An 18343-nucleotide genomic window follows, 5' to 3' on the forward strand; every position below is an offset into this window, starting at 1 on the left:
AAAAAAAAAAAAAAAAAAGGGTATATGGTAGGATTCCGTTCCAGTCTGATAGCCACATCAGGAGATATGGAAGGAGGTGGGAAACAGTAAAAAAAAAAAATTATCCAAGAGACAACAACAACAAAACCATTCTCCTGGGGCTGGCAAGATGGCTCTGTGGTAAAGGCACTTGCCATACAAGCTTGGCAACAAGAGTTCAATCCCCAGAACACACATAAATTTGGAAGAAGAAAACCAACCCCACAGAGTTGTCCTGACACACACACACACACACACACACACACACCATGTATAGAAAGAAAATGAAATTCCAATTCCAAGTGCAAAAGTAAGAATTCAAAATGCTCACATTAAGAGTGTCATTATGGGGGGCCTGGCGAGATGGCTCAGCAGGTAAGAGCACTGACTGCTCTTCAGAAGGTCCTAAGTTCAAATCCCAGCAACCACATGGTGGTTCACAACTACCAGTAATGAGATCTGACGCCCTCTCCTGGTGCGTCTGAAGACAGCTACAGCATATTACGCCAGAGCGAGCGGGACCAGAGTGAGCAGAGGCCGGAGCAGAGCGAGAAGGGCTGGAGCGAGCAGGCCAGAGCAGGGCTATCCTGAATTCAATTTCCAGCAGCCTCATGATGGCTCACAGCCATCTGTACAGCTACAGTGTACTCATACACATAAAATAAATAAATCTTTAAAAAAAAAAAGTGTCATTATGACATTTCAGGATATTACAGACAAAAGGGACTATCTTGAATGTGGTTAATTTAAGGCTAATCAATCCAATCTTAGGAATATCTGAATGACCAATACTGTAATATTAATATCTTGTTTACAAATAAAACTCAACTCCAAATTCTGGAGTTTAATTTATTGTGGGGAGGCGGGTATTATTTAGACTCCTCAGGGCTTTTGTTTTTGGGTTTTTTTTTTTTATGTGTATATGTGTTTTGCCTCTATATATGTCTGTGCACCACACACATGGCTGATGCTCATGGATGTCAGAAGGTACCAGATCCCCTGGAACTGGAATTACAGACAGTTGTGAGCTGCCATGTGGGTGCTACGAATTGAACCCTGATCATCTGGAAGAATAGCAAGTGCTCTTAACCACTGAGCCATTATCTCCAGCCCCCATTAAGGGTTCTTTATCAAGCTAATATACATTTAGCTCATTCTTACTGCTGCTATGTGGCTATTTCTTCCTGAAGGGAGTGAAGGGAAGAGGAAAACTTATTAAGACTTGGGGAGTAAACAAAAATTACAAGGCTCGTAGAAGGGAATTCAGCAAGTTCGTAAGATTCACAAGGCTCCTCTCCAAATTATAAAGAAAGCAAGTGCAGGGGGAGTGAGTGAGTTACTTCAACATTATGCAGGGAGCTCCAGGGATACAGCTTTCATGGTCACCCATGTTGGAATGGGATTTTCAGCAATGTGGCTGCCTGGAGTCAGCCATTCTCCTGTACATAGCAGGTTCCTGTAAGTAATCACATCTATCCAGCAGAAGCCAGCCATCACTTACCAAGTGCTGGGTTGTGTCAACAGCGATGGAGGCCACATCCTGACTGTACTCACATATGAGCTTCTGGATGACATTGGTGACATCATCATTCTCCGTCTCTCTGACAATGTGCAGCAGCTCCTGCATGATGAATCTCACGTACGGTTTCATGTGCTCTTTGGCTAATGCAGTCAGACAGGTGAAATCAGCAAGAGCTCATCACTCAGACATGATAATTCTAGATGTTGCTGTGCTGTGGTGAGCAAGCTACAAAGCCATATTAAATAACCTTCTGGAGTCATACAGCATCAGGCTGTGGTGTTCTGCCTAAGGAATAATTGTCGCACCTCGAAGGCCAACAGCTCTACACCCTATGAGAAACTTTAGTTACACAAATGCTGTATCATGAGCCTAACTGTGGATCTAGATGACAAGTGTGAAAAAGCCTTTCCCACAGAGACTATGGTCCACACTGATGGGAACTGTCCTGCCCCATCTTTACCTACCCTCCCCAGAAGATCTTTACACCTCATTCAATCTTCCTGCTAAAGCAGGACATAGCTCATGCTCTCATAAAGCTGAACCTACTTGCAAAGGTTATTTGGATCTTGAATAGAACATCTTTGTGAACAAACAGTGTCACTGTCCACTGGAAATATTACCTACTACTTTCTGAACTGGGAGAACCATGGAACTCTAGAGTTGAATCTTGGTGCTATCCAATCTCACTTCTTAAACTGAGACATGAGGAAATGAAGGCCTGACAGGTTTCGAACCTTGTCAGCCTTTAAGCTTCAGAGAGAAGAAGCTGGATGCCTTGCCCAGTTTCATATGGTCAGTTAGAGAGCACCAAAGCTGGTCCAGGTGCCTTAATGCCCAGCTTACTCTGGTATCCAGCAATTATTGTTTCTTGACTAAATTTTTCTGGAAACCACAATCCACAGAACTAAATGGGCAGAATAAATACCTATAAAATTCAGAAGTGGAACAGGGAATCTAAACTTGGGACCCTCAGGCTTAGAAATCTGCTTCTTTAAAGAAGGAAGTGGGTGAGATTATTTAAGGCTATTTATGTAAAAAGAAAGAAATGTGTGGCATCACCTTGTGTCTGGTTGGAGATCAATGACTGCAGTGCCAGAGCAGCTTCCACCTTGACGGGCATCTCCTCGTCTTCAATCAGGCTCTTCTTTGCTAATTCTACAGCATTTCTGAGGTTGAGCTCATTGTGAAACTTCAAAGAACTAAATGCATGCAGCACCCAGCAAGACTGCAAGGAAAGAATGGGTACTAACAGGGATGGCAGTACTCTGTGGCAGTGTCAGGGGCAGCCACTGGATGGCATCACTGTGTCTGGGTCAGCCACTGGATGGCATCATTCTGTGTCAGAGGCAACCACTGGATGACATCACTCTGTATCAGGGGCAGCCACTAGATGACATCACTCTGTGATAGGAGGCAGCCACTAGGATGCCATCATTCTATGTCAGGGGCAGCCACTGGATGACATCACTTTGTGTCAAGAGGCAGCTACCAAAATGACAGAGCTCTGTGAGTGTCAAGGGGCAGCCACTGGCATGACAGCACTCTGTGACAGTGCCACACATGAAAAGCCTTTTACCAAAGCATCATATTCACTTAAAAACTACCCTACAGGTAGAGATCTTAAGATTCATAACAGATGTAAGGAAAACTTACTCTAGCTCGAAGATATCCCAGGTTAGACAATAATAATGGAAATACATGATTCTGCAGAAACAGCTCAATTTGGTCCTTGAATAAACTCTTCTGTTAGGAACAGAAATTCAATTTTAGTGTGCCAATGACTATATCATATGCACGAGCTACTTTGTAAAAAGTAAGCTTATGATAACTTGTAAAATTGTTTGATATATATTCTGCATCTTTAAAATAAGTCAGGAATCATATCTTAGATCAATTTTATATTAACTGATTTTTGTAGAAAGAAGAAATTATACTAAAATCATTTCAGATCTTTCTTACAGAGCTATAGTTTCACAATGACAAACTTGCAAAAGTAAATTTTCTTTTTGTTAAGAAAGTAGATGACAGAGCTGGTGAGATGGCTCAGCAAATGAAGATGCCTGCCATCAAACCTAATCACCTGATTTGATCCCTAGGACCCACATGGAAACAGGCGAGGACTGACTCCCAACTCCCACATGTCCTCTAACCTCCATACCTGTGTTGTGGGACACACACAAAAAGGGACATACACACACAAACTAAGTAAATACAACATAAAAAAAAATTTAAATCCCAAAGAATAAAAAATATATTTTTAAAAATAGATTTTAAAAGAAAGAATATTTATAGGAAGGTGACTAGAATTAGTCACCAATAATTTTCATGCTATTATTGGCTTGAGCTTCACAGCTCTATTAAGTTAAATTTTGATAATCTAAGCTGGGAAAATGGCTCAGTTGATGAACTATTTGCTACATAGTGTGAAGACCTGAACTGAGATTTCTGAATAGGCCAGGAATAATGGTACAGCAAACCCAAGCATGTGGGTAGTAGTGCATACAGCATCAGATAGATCCCCCAAACCTCAATGGCCAGCCAGTCTAGTAACTTGGTAAATTCCAAACCAATGAGATACCTGTCTAAAAATAAGTAAATACCAGCTAGAGAGATAACTCAGCAGTTAAGAGCCCCAGCTGCTCTTCCAGAGGACGTAGGTTCAAGTCCCAGTACCCACAATGCATCTCATAACCTCCCGTAACTCCAGCTTCAGGGGATCTGATACCTTCTTCTGGCTTCCTAAGGCACCAGGCATGCATATGGTATACAGATACATATGCAGACAAATACCCATACACATAAAGTAAGCAAAATAAAATGAGGAGCCATAAAGGAAAGCACCTGACTCTTGCCTCCAAATGCATGTAATATATATATGAACATACACACACTATCACACATATACTACACAATACATGAAAAAAAAGAAACTGATAGTCTTAACCTTCAATAAAATCTCAGCCAGGGAACCAATCACATGCAGGGCTCCATCTTTCTTCCTAGGGTCAAAGTTCGGGTCTGTTAGTATCTGATAACAGAACGCCATCATTTTTGGCAATACCTAAAGAAAGAGAAGAACCCATTTCAATCTGCACAAATGTCCATCTTGTCTCCACTATGCTAAGTATGAGCATTTTCAAATTTACTTGTCAAAATTAAAACTAGTTTATTGCACTTTACTCATCAACTATAAGCTCAAGAAGAAAGTATCAGAGATGCTTCAACCTTTTACTTGAATCACAATAAAAACTATTTAAAGTGACAGGTTATGAGTAATGATATACTTTTTCAAATACTGAGGACATGTTAGGATGTCAAATCAATATAAACTACTTTGAACTACTTTTCAGTTTTAAATTACAAAGAACAACTGTATACCTCTTTCCTTTTCTTTGCAGCTGTATACAAGAGAGTCTGGGCCGCTGTGGTGGGAGAAGCATAATCTTCAAAAATATCTAAAATGTCAGAATAAATCTTCTTAGTAAAAATACAACTCTTTACTATACAGATTTTAAACCTGGCCAGTGATTTACAGACTAAATTCCCAAGACTTTTGTGCCTAATTTATGATTTAGCGTGTTTAGCAAACACCATGTGCTACTTTTCAAAAGATAAGACTAGAGAAAACCAGTATATCTATTTCCCTGAATGCAGGAAAAGTGCTTCACTTTCCTAAAACACAACAAAAACTTACTCAGAGTGCCCTATGTGCCAGGCTCTAGGCTCTAGGGATGCAGAGATCAAATATGGAAGCTTACATGGCAGAGATAGAGATTATCTAAATGTACCACAGCAGACTGGCTGAGAGCACAGATGTGCAAGGGTTAGGAGACAATGACTAACACAGAAAAAAACAAACAAACAAACAAACAAAAAAAAAAAAAACACCCTGGCCCATTCTCTCTTAAGTAACAAGAAAGAAGCAACCAGTAAGTGAGGGAGAAAGCCATGGAACTCTACAGACAAAAGCTTCAAGCAGAAGAGACAGCAGGAATGAGGTCTAAGGAGTGCCTGGCATTTAACAGCACTCAGTGGATGATATAGCAAATGCTGAAGCACTTACATGCTGCTTAACACCACCAACACTTCCACAGTTTTAAGAACAAGCTGTTTCAATAAGAATTGGAAAACCTGCCAGTGGCAGTGATGGTGGTACACACTTTTAATCCCAGTATACTCAAGAAGCAGAGGCAGGTGGATCTCTGAATTTGAGGCCAGCCTGGTCTACAAAGTGGGTTCCAGGACAGTCAGGGCTACACAGAGAAATCATGTCTCCAAAGTGTGCGCATATATACACACACATGCACACGATTACTCCATGCTGAGTCCTATGCTACAACCCTACACTAGGACTCCAGTTCCTTACTCAGTTTTACAATAATGTTATCTTCATTGTGCTCACAGCTAAAACCACTGCATCTTACAAAGGCTGTGGCACAGATGCATAGGGAGGCAACCTTGGGGCAACCACCTTCAGGCTTCCACAACATCGAAGCCAGAGCTCAAGTCAGCTTTTAACAAATCTAAAAACATTATTCTTTGGAATTGGTACAAATCTGATTGCAGAGTATGATAATAATCACCAGTATTAGTATTAATCAATACAATTAGACAGGAGTAATAAATGCAGTAATTTTCTCCCCTGTGATCATCTGAAAATGCAATGCCTATAGCAAATGACTGGAAGAGCCACTCAATCAGCCAGCCAGGAAAAAGTGACTATGGGAAAAGCTCCCCAGTGATTTTTTTTTCTTCAGTTACTAATTCTCTTCTAGTTAACTTGTAAGATGCAATTATATGTGTGTGAGATTTTGCCTTCATGCATGTCTATATACCGCATTAAAGTCTGGAATCCATAAAGGTCACAAGGGGTTTCAAATCCCTGGAATTAGAGTTTCAGACACTTGTAAGCTGCCATATGGGTGCTGGGAATCAAACTTGAATCCTCTGGAGAAACAGCCAGTGCTCTTAACTACTGAACCATCTCTCCAGCCCCAGGTAATGAAATTTATAAGTACCCACTATAACAGAAAGGCTGAGAACATGCATGAAAGGGTTTTATTTTTATTATTGTAATATAGTATAAAGACACCAAAGCTATTAGTTGTAATATTTAAAAAGAGATACCATTTTACCAAAACAAATAATAAACTAAATGATATTAGGTTTATGAAAGTTAAGTAAATACACTGTACATTACAAAACCAAACAGGTGCTAGGTAAGAAGTTGGGCACAGTGGTACATACACATATAATTCCAGTGGTGAGGAGGCTGTAGCTAGATTGCTGCAAGTTCAAGGTAAGCCTGAGAAAGACAAGTCTTACTCACAAAGTCAAAAGAAAAAAAGTACTAGAGATATGCCTCAGCAGTTAAGTTGGGGCTGGAGAGTTGGCTCAGTGGTTAAGAGCATATACTGTTCTTCCAGAAGACCCAAGCTCAGTTCCCCAGCACCCACATCAGGCAGCTCACAAACCAATAACTGCAGCTCTAGGGAATCTAACACTCTTCTGGATTCCTTGGGTACCCACACATACATGGTACGTGTGTGCGTGCGCGTGCGTGCGCGCGCGCACACACACACACACACACACACACACACACACATCTTTAAAAAATGTTAACTTTTTAACTAAAGAATGCCTTAGGGTTGGAGGATAGCTCAGTGTAGACTATTTACCTAGCATGCATAGAGGCTTAAATTCAATCCCCAGCATATATTGCCAAGTAGGGTGGCAAATACCTACAAACACAGCACTCAGAAAGCTGAGTCAGGAAGGCTGCCAGGAATTTGAAACCAGCCTACTAGATACTGAATGAGATTCCATTCAAAAAAACTTAAAAAGAAGAATGTCTTCATTCTTCTTTCAAAGTCAACAAGAAAAGGTGCAAACACAAAGAAGAGAGGGAAGCAAATCCTGCACAGAACAACGACTTTTCAACAGATGGTCAGTGTTCCTCTCTCCCTTGTTCCTCCTGGAATCAAAAACATGCTAAGCTCTGTAACTCAGGCGCCCACGATGTGGGCCCAGTCAGGACTTTAAGCTGAACTTTGGAACCTGACATACCTAACTCAACAAGGGAAACAATTTTCTCACAGTACCTTCAGCATATCTATCTCAGTTCAAATCTGGCAATCTTCATTTCAACATGACTGAAGGCAGACTAGTGCCAATTAAAGCCAGGAGAATAGAGAAATGAGAAAACAAAAAAAAAAAAAGGAAAATAAAGCAAGTAAATATGGTAACATTGTTGTTCTTACATATTCCGCTATGGGATGGGTATAGACTTACACATAACATCTGCAACAGGGTTTTACCCAATTAAAGGGGGAGTCATTATCAGCAACGTACTCAGCTCAACAGCTTCAAGAAAGATCCAAGCCAAATAGATCCCCAAAGGAACTGGGGAACATACAATGAGGCCAATGAAGGGAATCCTATTCCCTGATGGGATATGCAGTCCAAAGGGATGGGAGGGTGGGGGTAAACCAAGTTGAGGTGCTTCCAAAATATGCAGGAACCAAAATTCTCCCAGGATATGAGTGCAATGTGGTAACACAGAGGAGGTGGTCCCTCCATTTCAGCCTCACAGCCTGTGTAGCAAACCACTCTGCAAAGATCTTAGCTCTGATGGAAGAGATGAATAAAGCTACTTTCATCTCCCTCGCCCAGAGGCATCAAGCTCCTTGGTACAAAATGACATCAACTTTTCAGGATTTCATAGCTCATCATGAAGAGCAGAACTGCTTCGAAATATAAGCTGAGTTGTTTTATATATACAGGAAGTGCTGAGGGAAAACTTGTCTCAATTACCAAATTTCATCCTTATGTATTCATATGGATCTTCTTGCCACAGCTCTTCATCCTCGTCTTTATAACACATCACCGAAAAAATCACATCTTCAGAGATATTCTAAGACAAGAAACAGACAAGACAATTGAGTACAGGCCATTCCAACAAGATTCATAACATTAGTTTTTCCAGTTGCACTAATCCTTCTCAGCCTGCATTCACACACAGAGGGCCCAACAGCTGAAGACTCAGAAAGACTGAACACTTGGAAACTGGAGGCTAGAAGCAGAAAAGACAAGTTAAGATGATATTCTCCAGATCCATCCATTTCGCCAAGAATTTCATAAATTCATTATTTTTTTTAAAAGATTTATTTATTGTTATATGTAAGTACACTATAGCTGTCTTCAGACACACCAGAAGAGGGCATAAGATCTTATTATGGGTGGTTGTGAGCCACCACGTGGTTGCTGGGATTTGAACTCAGGACCTTTGGAAGAGTAGTCAGTGCTCTTAACCACTGAGCCATCTCACCAGCCCATCATTATTTTTAATAGCTGAGTAGTACTCCATTGTGTAGATGTACCACATTTTCTGTATCCATTCCTCTGTTGAGGGACATCTAGGTTGTTTCCAGTTTCTGGCTATTATAAATAAGGCTGCTATGAACATAGTGGAACATGTGTCCTATATACATGTTAGAGCATCTTCTGGGTATATGCCTAGGAGTAGAAGTATAGCTGGGTCCTCTGGTAGTACTATGTTCAATTTCCGGAGGAACCGCCAAACTGATTTCCAGAGTGGTTGTACCAGCTTGCAGTCCCACCAGCAATGAAAGAGTGCTCCTCTTTCTCCACAACCTCGCCAGCATCTGCTGTCACCTGAGTTTTTTATCCTAGCCACTCTGACTGGTATAAGGTGGAATCTCAGGGTTGTTTTGATTTGCATTTCCCTGATGACTAACGATGTTGAACATTTCTTTAGGTGCTTCTCAGCCATTTGGTATTCGTCAGTTAAAGGACACACATGGTATGCATTTTCTGATAAGTGGATATTAGCCCAGAAGATCAGAATACACAAAGTACAAACCACAAGCCACAAGAAACTCAAGAAAAAGGAAGACCAAAGTGTGGATATTTTGTTCCTTCTTAAAAGGAAGAACAAAATACCCATGGAATGAGTTATAGAGACTAACTATGGAGCAGAGACTAACAGAAGGACAATTCAGAGACTGCTCCACCTGGGAATCCTTCCCATATTCAGTCATCAAATCTAGACACTATTGTGGATGCCAGCAAGTACTGGATGACAGAAGCCTGATATAGCTGTCTCCTGAGAGGCTCTGACAGTACCCGACTAATACAGAACTAGAGGCTCATAGTCATCTACTGGACTGAGTACAGGGTCCCCAGTGAAGGAGCTAGAGAAAGAACCCAAGGAGCTGAAAGGTTTACAGCACCTTAGGACGAACAAGAATATGAACTAGTACCCTCAGAGCTCCCAGGGACTAAAACTCCAACCAACGAGTACACATGGTGGGACACATGGCTCTAGCAACATATGTATAGCAGAGGATGGCCAAGTCGGTCATCAATGGGAGGAGAGGTCCTTGGCCCTGTGAAGGTTCTATGCCCTAGTGTAGGGGAATGACAGGGCCAGTAAGCAGGAGGGGGTGGGGTGGTGAACAGGGGGAGCGGGGAGGGAACAGGGGTTTGTTTTAGTTTTTGATTTTTTGGTTTTTTTGTTTTTTGGAGGGGAACCTGGGAAAGGAGATATTGTAAATAAAGAAAACATCTAATAAAAGAAAAAAGAAAGAAAAAAAGAAAAGACGACAAGTTAAACGATGCTCCTTGTAGTAAGGACAGGAATGGCAGAACTTCACTAACAAACCAAGAGTAAGCACATCATGATTTCTGGTGGAAGGAAAATGCCACCAGGGTTACATTTACTGTGACATTTCTCATTGTGAAAACTTTTCATGTGTCCATGTTTAGTCCTGAGCATCAGCACATCAGCATATTTTGTCTTTTCTGCTTCCATTTCCAAAACACTAGTACTCTATTCCACAGCTGTGTTTCAGGGAAGGTCCCTAAGGAGCCCAGGAACAGCAGCTAAGCTCAAGAGGCCCCCGTGTAACTATTCACATAAAAGTAGGACCAGGGCGAGAGACAGAGCTAGGTGCTCTTCCAGAGGACTTGGATTCTATTCCCAGCACCCACATGGTGGTTCATAACCATCTATAACTTTAGTTCTAGGGGATCCAAACACTTTTTCTGGTCTTTTTGGGCACCGGGCTTGTACATGATGCACAGACAAGTGTACAGCAAAACACTCGTACACACAAATAAGTGAATCTATTAAAAAAAAAAAATTACCACTTTGTTGAAACTCAGTCTAGAGGATAGTATTTTCCTGAAAGTTTCTATGTAAAAACCATGTAAAAATAAGGTCAAAGGGAAAGACACAATTCCAGTGCATCCTTAAACTTACAGGGATAAATTGAACAAAATGAAAACAGTATCTTCCCTAATTGCAAAGAAATTACAGCTGTTTGGTCAAAGTAAGTAGGCAAATAGTTATGAAGAGTCCACAGGTCACAAATTTAAAAGATGCTACATATGTAAAACATATACTCAGATAATGCTAACAAAAGCTGGGTGTGGTAGTAAATGCAATAGTTGTATTCAGAAGGTTGAAGAAGAATGTTGACTGCAAGGCTAGGTATCAACATATATACTTTAAGAACAAAGGACTGAGATGTAACTTAGTTGACGAGGTGCTTGCCTAGAATGCATGAGGACTTTGAAACCTTTAATCTTTCTTTATTCCATAAACCAGAAATGGCAGGAATTCGTGGTATATGCCTGTAATCTCAACCTTTAGGAGGTAGGGACAAGAGGATCAGAAGTCCAAAGCCATCCACCACTACATAAGAAGTTCAATGTCAGTCTGGGATTCTGTCTCAAAAGACAAAAAGAACTCTAAGCATGGCATGGTGGTGCATGAATTAATCTCAGCACTCAGGGGAGGCAGAGGCAGGTGGATCTCTGTGAGTTCAAAGCCAGTCTAGGTTATATAGTGAATTCCAGGACAGCCAGGGCTACACAGAGAGACCTTGTCTCAAGAGAAAAAAAATTTACACCAATAACTCAGAGTTCATTGGAAGTAGAGATTCACTTTTTAATGTCTTTAAATTACCCAATTATTTATTTGCAAATAAAATGTATATATTATTGGTACATCATTTATTAGTCTGGTTTCTTCAATTATTTCAAATAATGATGCTAAATTCTATTTAAAAAAAAAAAAATGTTAGCTGGGCAGTGGTGGTACATGCCTTTAATCCCAGCACTTGGAAGGCAGAGGCAGGTGGATTTCTGAGTTCAAGGCCAACCTGGTCTATAGAGTGAGTTCCAGGACAGCCAGGGCTACACAGAGAAACCCTGTCTCAAAAAACAAAACAACCAAACAAACAAAAAAAAGTGTTAATAAAAACAAGGTTAGCCATTAATAAAATAGTTTTTAAAGTTTTAATAAAAATTTTTCATTAAAAAAATAAAAATAAAATAATAAAGCTGTTTTAAACAAAACAAAACTTCAACCTCTGCTAAAGAACTGAATCCAAGAAAGGAAGGAAGAAGGAAGACAGGCTGGCCTTCTGAAACATATCCATGAGAGAAAAGTCATTTATCAGACTTCATCTTCTGCAAAACACCACTCCCTTTGTAAAGCCCTACTGGCAGCTTTCAAAATGTTTTCCCACAAGGGTCAAAAAACCATTATGATCTGCCTAACAGAACAGAAACTAAGGCTAAATAAATGACTGAAGGAACCTACTCCGAGCCTTCTGACTCACAAACCTCAAGACCTCTCCTCAAATGCTCAAACTCTGCAAGCCCTTAATAATGTAAGACTGTACTTGTTAGAAATTATTGCTAGTGGGAACAAAGATGAAATATAAAACATAAGACTTACCTTACCTAGAGAAACTAGCCACCGACGATGGCTGAGAGCCCCCGCCACCACTGACCTGCATGTGTGGCTTCATCTGCTTCCAGGTGACAGCATGGACAACACCTTGGTTTAGATAGTTGAATGCTTGCTGAAGAACTCGGGGGGCTATATACTCTTTCTGTCTGTATTGGTCTAAAATTTTTAGTAGTACCTACAGGGAAACAGGTGGCGGTTGAGAGGAAGGAACACAGAACCATTACTAGGTTAAAGATGAAAGGAGTATTTACGGTATGACATAAAATACTGTAGAGACAGTGAGCTATGCAAGCAAATTTAAGGGAGAAAATGTGAGGATGCTCATGCAGGCATTTTACTTTTTAGATAGCTCTGTGTATTACAGTGAGCTCAGTGGTAGCTCACTGAATTTTAAGCATTTTTTTTCTTCTAACATATAAACAAGTCTATTTTCCAGTCCATGGCTAGTGTACTGGTTTGAATGAAAATAGTCCCCTCTATAATCATAGGTAGCAGCACTATTAGGAGATGTGGCCTTGTTGGAGTAGGTGTGGCTTGTTAAAGGAAGTATGCCACTGGGGGGTGGGCTTTGAGGTTTTAGATGCTCAAGCCAAGCCCAGCGTCACTCTCTCTTCTTGCTGCCTGCTGATCCAGATGTAGAACTCTTAGCTACCTCTCCAGTACTGTCTGACTGTATTCTGCCATGCTTCCCACCGTAAAGATAATAGACTAAATCTCTAAATTGTTTGTTGGGTTTTGTTTTGTTTTGTTTTGTTTTGTTTTTGATGAGTAGGGTTGTTTTGTTCCTTGGTTCTCCAAGACTGGGATTCTCTGTGATGCCCGATCTGTTCTGGAAATGACTCTGTGGACCAAGCTGGCCTCCTGAGTGCTAGGATTAAAGGCATGTGTCACCATTGCCCAGCTAAACCTCTGAATTGCAAGCCAGCCCTATTATAAATGTTTTCCTTTATAGAAGTTGCCATGGTCATAGTATCTCTTCACAGCAATAACACCCAAACTGAGACAGCTAGCTTCTTCAATTTTCAATACAATTACAGATATGACTGAGTAAACATTTCAGTACAAATTACACATGCCATGTTCACATAGCACCAAAGCTTAGACTTTCATCTGAATATAAACATTATTCTAAAAAAAATACTGCTGGATTAGCCAATTCTTTCAAATAATTGAATTAGATCCCTAACTTCCACACCAAAATAAATTCCAGATAGGTAAATACTTTAACAAGTTAAAAAAAAAAAAATCTAAAGCATGAGTTCCTAGGAGAAAAATGTAGGATATTTATATTTTATAATCTCAGGCCACCAACAATCTCTGTAACATAAGAGAGTTAACTTTTCTTATGGGCTGGTTAAAATCCTGTTTAGAGGAAAGAGCCCTGAAGCAGCTGTGACTGGCTCCAGGGCCTACAGGGACAGCACAGGGCTCCTGCCTCCCATTTCCTGGTCTTTATCACTTCATGTGTCAGCTTACAATTGAGTTGCTAAACCTTTCAAAATATGGACAAAATTTACAAATCAGAATATCAATTTTATACAAGGTGCCTAAGAATCTAGGTTAGTAAAATGTGTCTGAAGGCCTAATATGATTAGAAACTGCTGCAATGGCAGCTGAAAGGGTGACACTGAACGAGACAGTTCTGACACAGCTGGGGCTCAAACAAAGTGGAGGAGGTTCAAGACAGCAGCAGAGGACAATTCCTGGCAAGGAAACTATTTTTAAATATCAAGAACATATGTCTTAGGTAACATTTCTGGCAAAGACACACAGATATCAAAGTTTGTTTGCTGTTTGAAACAGGGTTTCTTTGTGTTGCCTTGGCTGTCCTGGAACTCCCTCTATAGACCAAGTTGGCCTTGAACTCAGAGAGACCTGACCACCTCTCCCTCTTGAATGTTGGGATTAAAGGCATGTGTTACCACCACTCAGGCAATTATTTTTTTAATACAACTAGTATATGCATACATATATACATGCAAGCTTAAATGACACTAGAAAATTCTAAACAGAGTTCAAGTGACATCAATGTCAAGATACTTCTTAGAGTTTAAAAGCAGCAGAAAAGAGCCAAAGACTCTGCTCTGAATAGCTGAACAGATAATTTCACTTACTATTTACTAATTTCCCTCAATAGAGTATCTCATGAGCAACATTTCAAAGTATGTTTCAGAAACCATTTCACCTTAAGTCACCTTTGAAGTACTTAATTTCACATTACTGAGAGATTTGTGAAAAATCTATAAACACCTTTTATATTGTTAAAGCCTTGGCTTATGTCTAATTAAGCAGACTTGGCTTTCCTACAAGGGTCTTGACACAGCTAATTACTAACTATTAACTCCCATTTAAAAAAAAAAAAACAAACATATCATGACTCACTTGGCAATATTTGATGGTCCACTTGTCCTTTGTAAGTTTTTAAGTTTTTAAATATTAACATCAGCAGCTTCTCACAATAAATACTCCAACTTCCATGAACATATACATGTTTTTACCTGAGTCTTCATTAATACCTAAGCTTGACTATTATTTTTTTAAACTTTTTATTGATTCTTTGTGAATTTCACATCATGCATTGTTGGGGGGATGGTTTAACTTTTATAATGTACCCTTATCCCACTCATCTTCCCATCTCTTCATATCTGCCCTCCATCCCTTCATCCTCTCCACCAAAACAAAACAAAAAGAAAAAACTAAGCAAAATCTCACCTGGAACTACAATGCATGTCACAGTGTGCTACACAGTGTACTCTTTTGTCTATACATTTTACTCGCAAATATTCATTGCAGGGAGTCACTGGTCTGGTTCAAGGCCTCTAATTTCTACTACACTCTCAATATTAGATCCTCACTGGGACTCTTCTCAGATATCCCTATGTCATGGAGACCATGCAGCTCTGATCTGCTGGACCGGCCCCTTCACATACTCCAGAGGATCATAGATGGGGTAGATGCTGGGTTGACTACACTTGAAACAAATTTATTCAGATGGTATAAATCTTCAAATAAAATAATAAGGCAAAATAAAAAAATAAGGCAAAACTCAAAGAAATAAGAGACATATAAGAAGACAGAGAGTCTAACACTGGCAAGGTCTACATCATCATCTGAGGCTTCTTTCAAAGTCTAGGAGTCAAGAAGGGCAGTTCTGATGGAAGCAGATGGAGAATACAAGATTCTCAGGCTAGTTGTCCTGCAGCAGACTCTTATGGCTGCCATTTCATCCTCTTTTAAGTGTGCAACGAATTGCCATGTTAGCAATCTACTTTAAAACAGACAGAAATAGCACTCAGTAATAACCATTCTTCTATCTTAAAAGCATGAGTTTATTACCTGCTGAATTCCCACTGCATAGGTTTTCAAAAAAAATTCTGAAAATTCGAAGTACTCTTTTGTGACATTTCCTGGGCTTCCATACCTTAAAATTCAAAGCAGAAACATCTAAGTACTATGACATTTAAAAACAAAGCATGTTTGCTATTTTAAATGCAGCTATTGAGAGATATATTCTACTGGGTCATAAAACTAACACTTTCTCTTTTCCCACAAGATACAATATGAATCAGGAGAAACTTAAGACTCTAGAGCACAGTCTACATTTTAGAAGGAAACTTCTAACTTCTAAACCAGTAACTCCTAGAAGGTATAAAAATGTTATACCTCACATGTTTTTCAATAAGTGTCCATGTGCACCTTCTTGCACAATTTCTAGATATGTCCAATGAAAAAACTGAGAAGTTGTCCATGTTTTGCACAGAGTAGAATAGAGCTAAAAGCTACACAGCCTTGTTATGATCTCTGAGGCAGTGAGCACAAGCCTGCTTTAAACGGCTGGTAAAACTTCACCCTCTGTAGGTTCTGTGCTTTGGGTTTTTGATTGTGTGAGACAAGCATCTCCTTTACCTCAGGTTGGTCTCCAACTTATTAAGTAGCTGAGAATGACTTTAAACTCTGACCCTCCTCCCCCCACTTCTCTGAGGCTTAGAAGCATGCATCACTATGCAAAGCTTCTCTCTGTGGTTTTAGAGACAAAAGAAAAAAAATGATATTCTGTATGACATCAGGGAGCCACTCAACTCTAGTACACCTAATACCAAGATACTAACTAGAATATCATTGCTATAGTTAAGTGGAACAATACCGTTCAAAGAGACGAGCAACAATATGCAGAGCCCACTTCTTACACTTCCACCACACCAGCTCTGGTCGATCATCCTCATCAATTTGAAGAGTTTCCTAAGAGGAGAAAAACATCCAAGTCAGATTTTTGCCTAAGAACATTTATAAAAACAGCATAAATTTTAGTATATATTAAGTCATAGCTGGACAAAGTGAGACTGCTTACTTTTTACTTTATGGGTAGCTAGTTAAGAATAAAATAAGTTAAGCCTATCTTTCCTGGCCAGTGTTGGTGTTCACACCGATCTCCAAGAGAAGCAAGAAGGCAGAAACAAAACACAAGCAAGAAGTCACCTGATAGATTCTGAGAAGATGAGATGTTCTGAGTTTGGATGTGGGCAACAATAACAAGACTGTTGTCAAAAATGACTCAACTGTTTATTGCTTATATGGGACACTGAAACTTGGAATAATTTGTTTCAAATATAGACCATGAAGAAGATAGGAACAAAGGACATGCTTAGCATGTGAGAGACCCTGGGTTCAACCTTGGCACTTAAATATGTAAATAAAAGATACGATACAAAAGGAATGAAGAACATTTTCAAGACAAATTCAAGTTCTTAAAATACAAAGGTTAACTTGACAAACAAACAAATAAAATAAAAAAAAAAAAAAAAAAAAAAAAAAAAAAAAAAAAAAAAAGCACTGTTGTTGCCACTGCAGATCAAAATGGGATACTTTCACCTGGAAAACAGATGGCTTAGAACCCTGCCTGTGTGCACTTGCAGCATGCTCAGGCAGTGTTTATTAAAGGACATGCCTGAAGCTCTGCTTCTGCTTTGTAAGGTCTGCTGGAAGCACAACACTTTCAGGAAGCAATGACTCAGCCACCGAGTTCCACCGCGGCCAAGCACTGACACTACATTCTTAGAGTTAACAGCTCAAATATTAAAATACCCAGATATACAGCAATGAAACACTCAAGTAAAATGACAGTATGAAAAGAGTCAAGGGCCTGCATGATGGCTCAGTAAGTAAAGGTACCTATACTGAATCTGATAGCCTGAGTTTGATCCCCAAGGTCCACATGGTTGAAAGAAAGAACCACAAGTGTCCCCTGACCTCTACATATATGCCATGGTGTACTCCCGTACACAAGCATACCACCTACCTATACAAACGTCCACTAACAAAAATTTTAAATGTAAAATAAAAATTAATTTTAAAGAACAGCTATAGACAGAAAAATATTAATGATAATTATTTTTCATTTTTGGTAAAAAAAAAACAAATATGAAAGTATATGTACTATTTTTATAAGTAAAATTCTAAACATACATGCAGGAAAAAAGACTAAAGGGATATGTAGCAAGGTTTAAAATGTTTTAACCAGTTTAAGTAAAGTTAAACATAATTACTATTTTACTATACTAAGAGTAAACAGTTACTCTTGTTGATCTGATGTTCTAAAAGTGAACATTATTAATTATGTATTACAGCATTTTATAAGTTAATATGATAGTAGGTTTCTGGTTTTGTTTTTGTCTTTGTTTTTTGTTTGTTTGCTTGTTTGTTTATTTTGTTTGTTTTGTTTTTCGAGACAGGGTTTCTCTGTTTAGCCCTGGCTGTCCTGGAACTCACTCTGTAGACCAGGCTGGCCTCGAACTCAGAGAAACCTGACCACCTCTCCCTCTTGAATGTTGGGATTAAAGGCATGTGTCACCACTGCCTGGCTTGTCTTTATTTTTTTAATTGCAGACCAGAAAGTGAATCAGCATTAAGTATTCCATCAATACATTTGCAGGCTTTCCTCAAGAGTTCTGATTTGCCGGGCGGTGGTGGCACGCACCTTTAATCCCAGCACTTGGGAGGCAGAGGCAGGCGGATTTCTGTCT

General features: G+C 39.6%; 1 protein-coding gene across 2 annotated transcripts in view; it reads right to left on the reverse strand.

The window, feature by feature from the left end:
- Ipo8 (importin 8) overlaps positions 1 to 18343 on the reverse strand; it is a 67923-nt gene that overhangs the window by 27713 nt on the left and 21867 nt on the right. For both annotated transcript variants that reach the window (XM_031383955.1, XM_031383956.1), the window contains exons 7-15: positions 16468 to 16562; positions 15660 to 15744; positions 12364 to 12498; positions 8354 to 8453; positions 4919 to 4995; positions 4485 to 4601; positions 3194 to 3283; positions 2600 to 2765; positions 1520 to 1680 (exon numbers count right to left, since the gene is read on the reverse strand). In XM_031383955.1, coding sequence (XP_031239815.1) covers positions 1520 to 1680; positions 2600 to 2765; positions 3194 to 3283; positions 4485 to 4601; positions 4919 to 4995; positions 8354 to 8453; positions 12364 to 12498; positions 15660 to 15744; positions 16468 to 16562 — 1026 coding nt within the window. The remainder of the gene's footprint in view (positions 1 to 1519; positions 1681 to 2599; positions 2766 to 3193; positions 3284 to 4484; positions 4602 to 4918; positions 4996 to 8353; positions 8454 to 12363; positions 12499 to 15659; positions 15745 to 16467; positions 16563 to 18343) is intronic.

This window comes from Mastomys coucha, unplaced genomic scaffold, assembly GCF_008632895.1.
Source record: "Mastomys coucha isolate ucsf_1 unplaced genomic scaffold, UCSF_Mcou_1 pScaffold20, whole genome shotgun sequence".
In the NCBI taxonomy this organism is placed as follows: domain Eukaryota; kingdom Metazoa; phylum Chordata; class Mammalia; order Rodentia; family Muridae; genus Mastomys; species Mastomys coucha.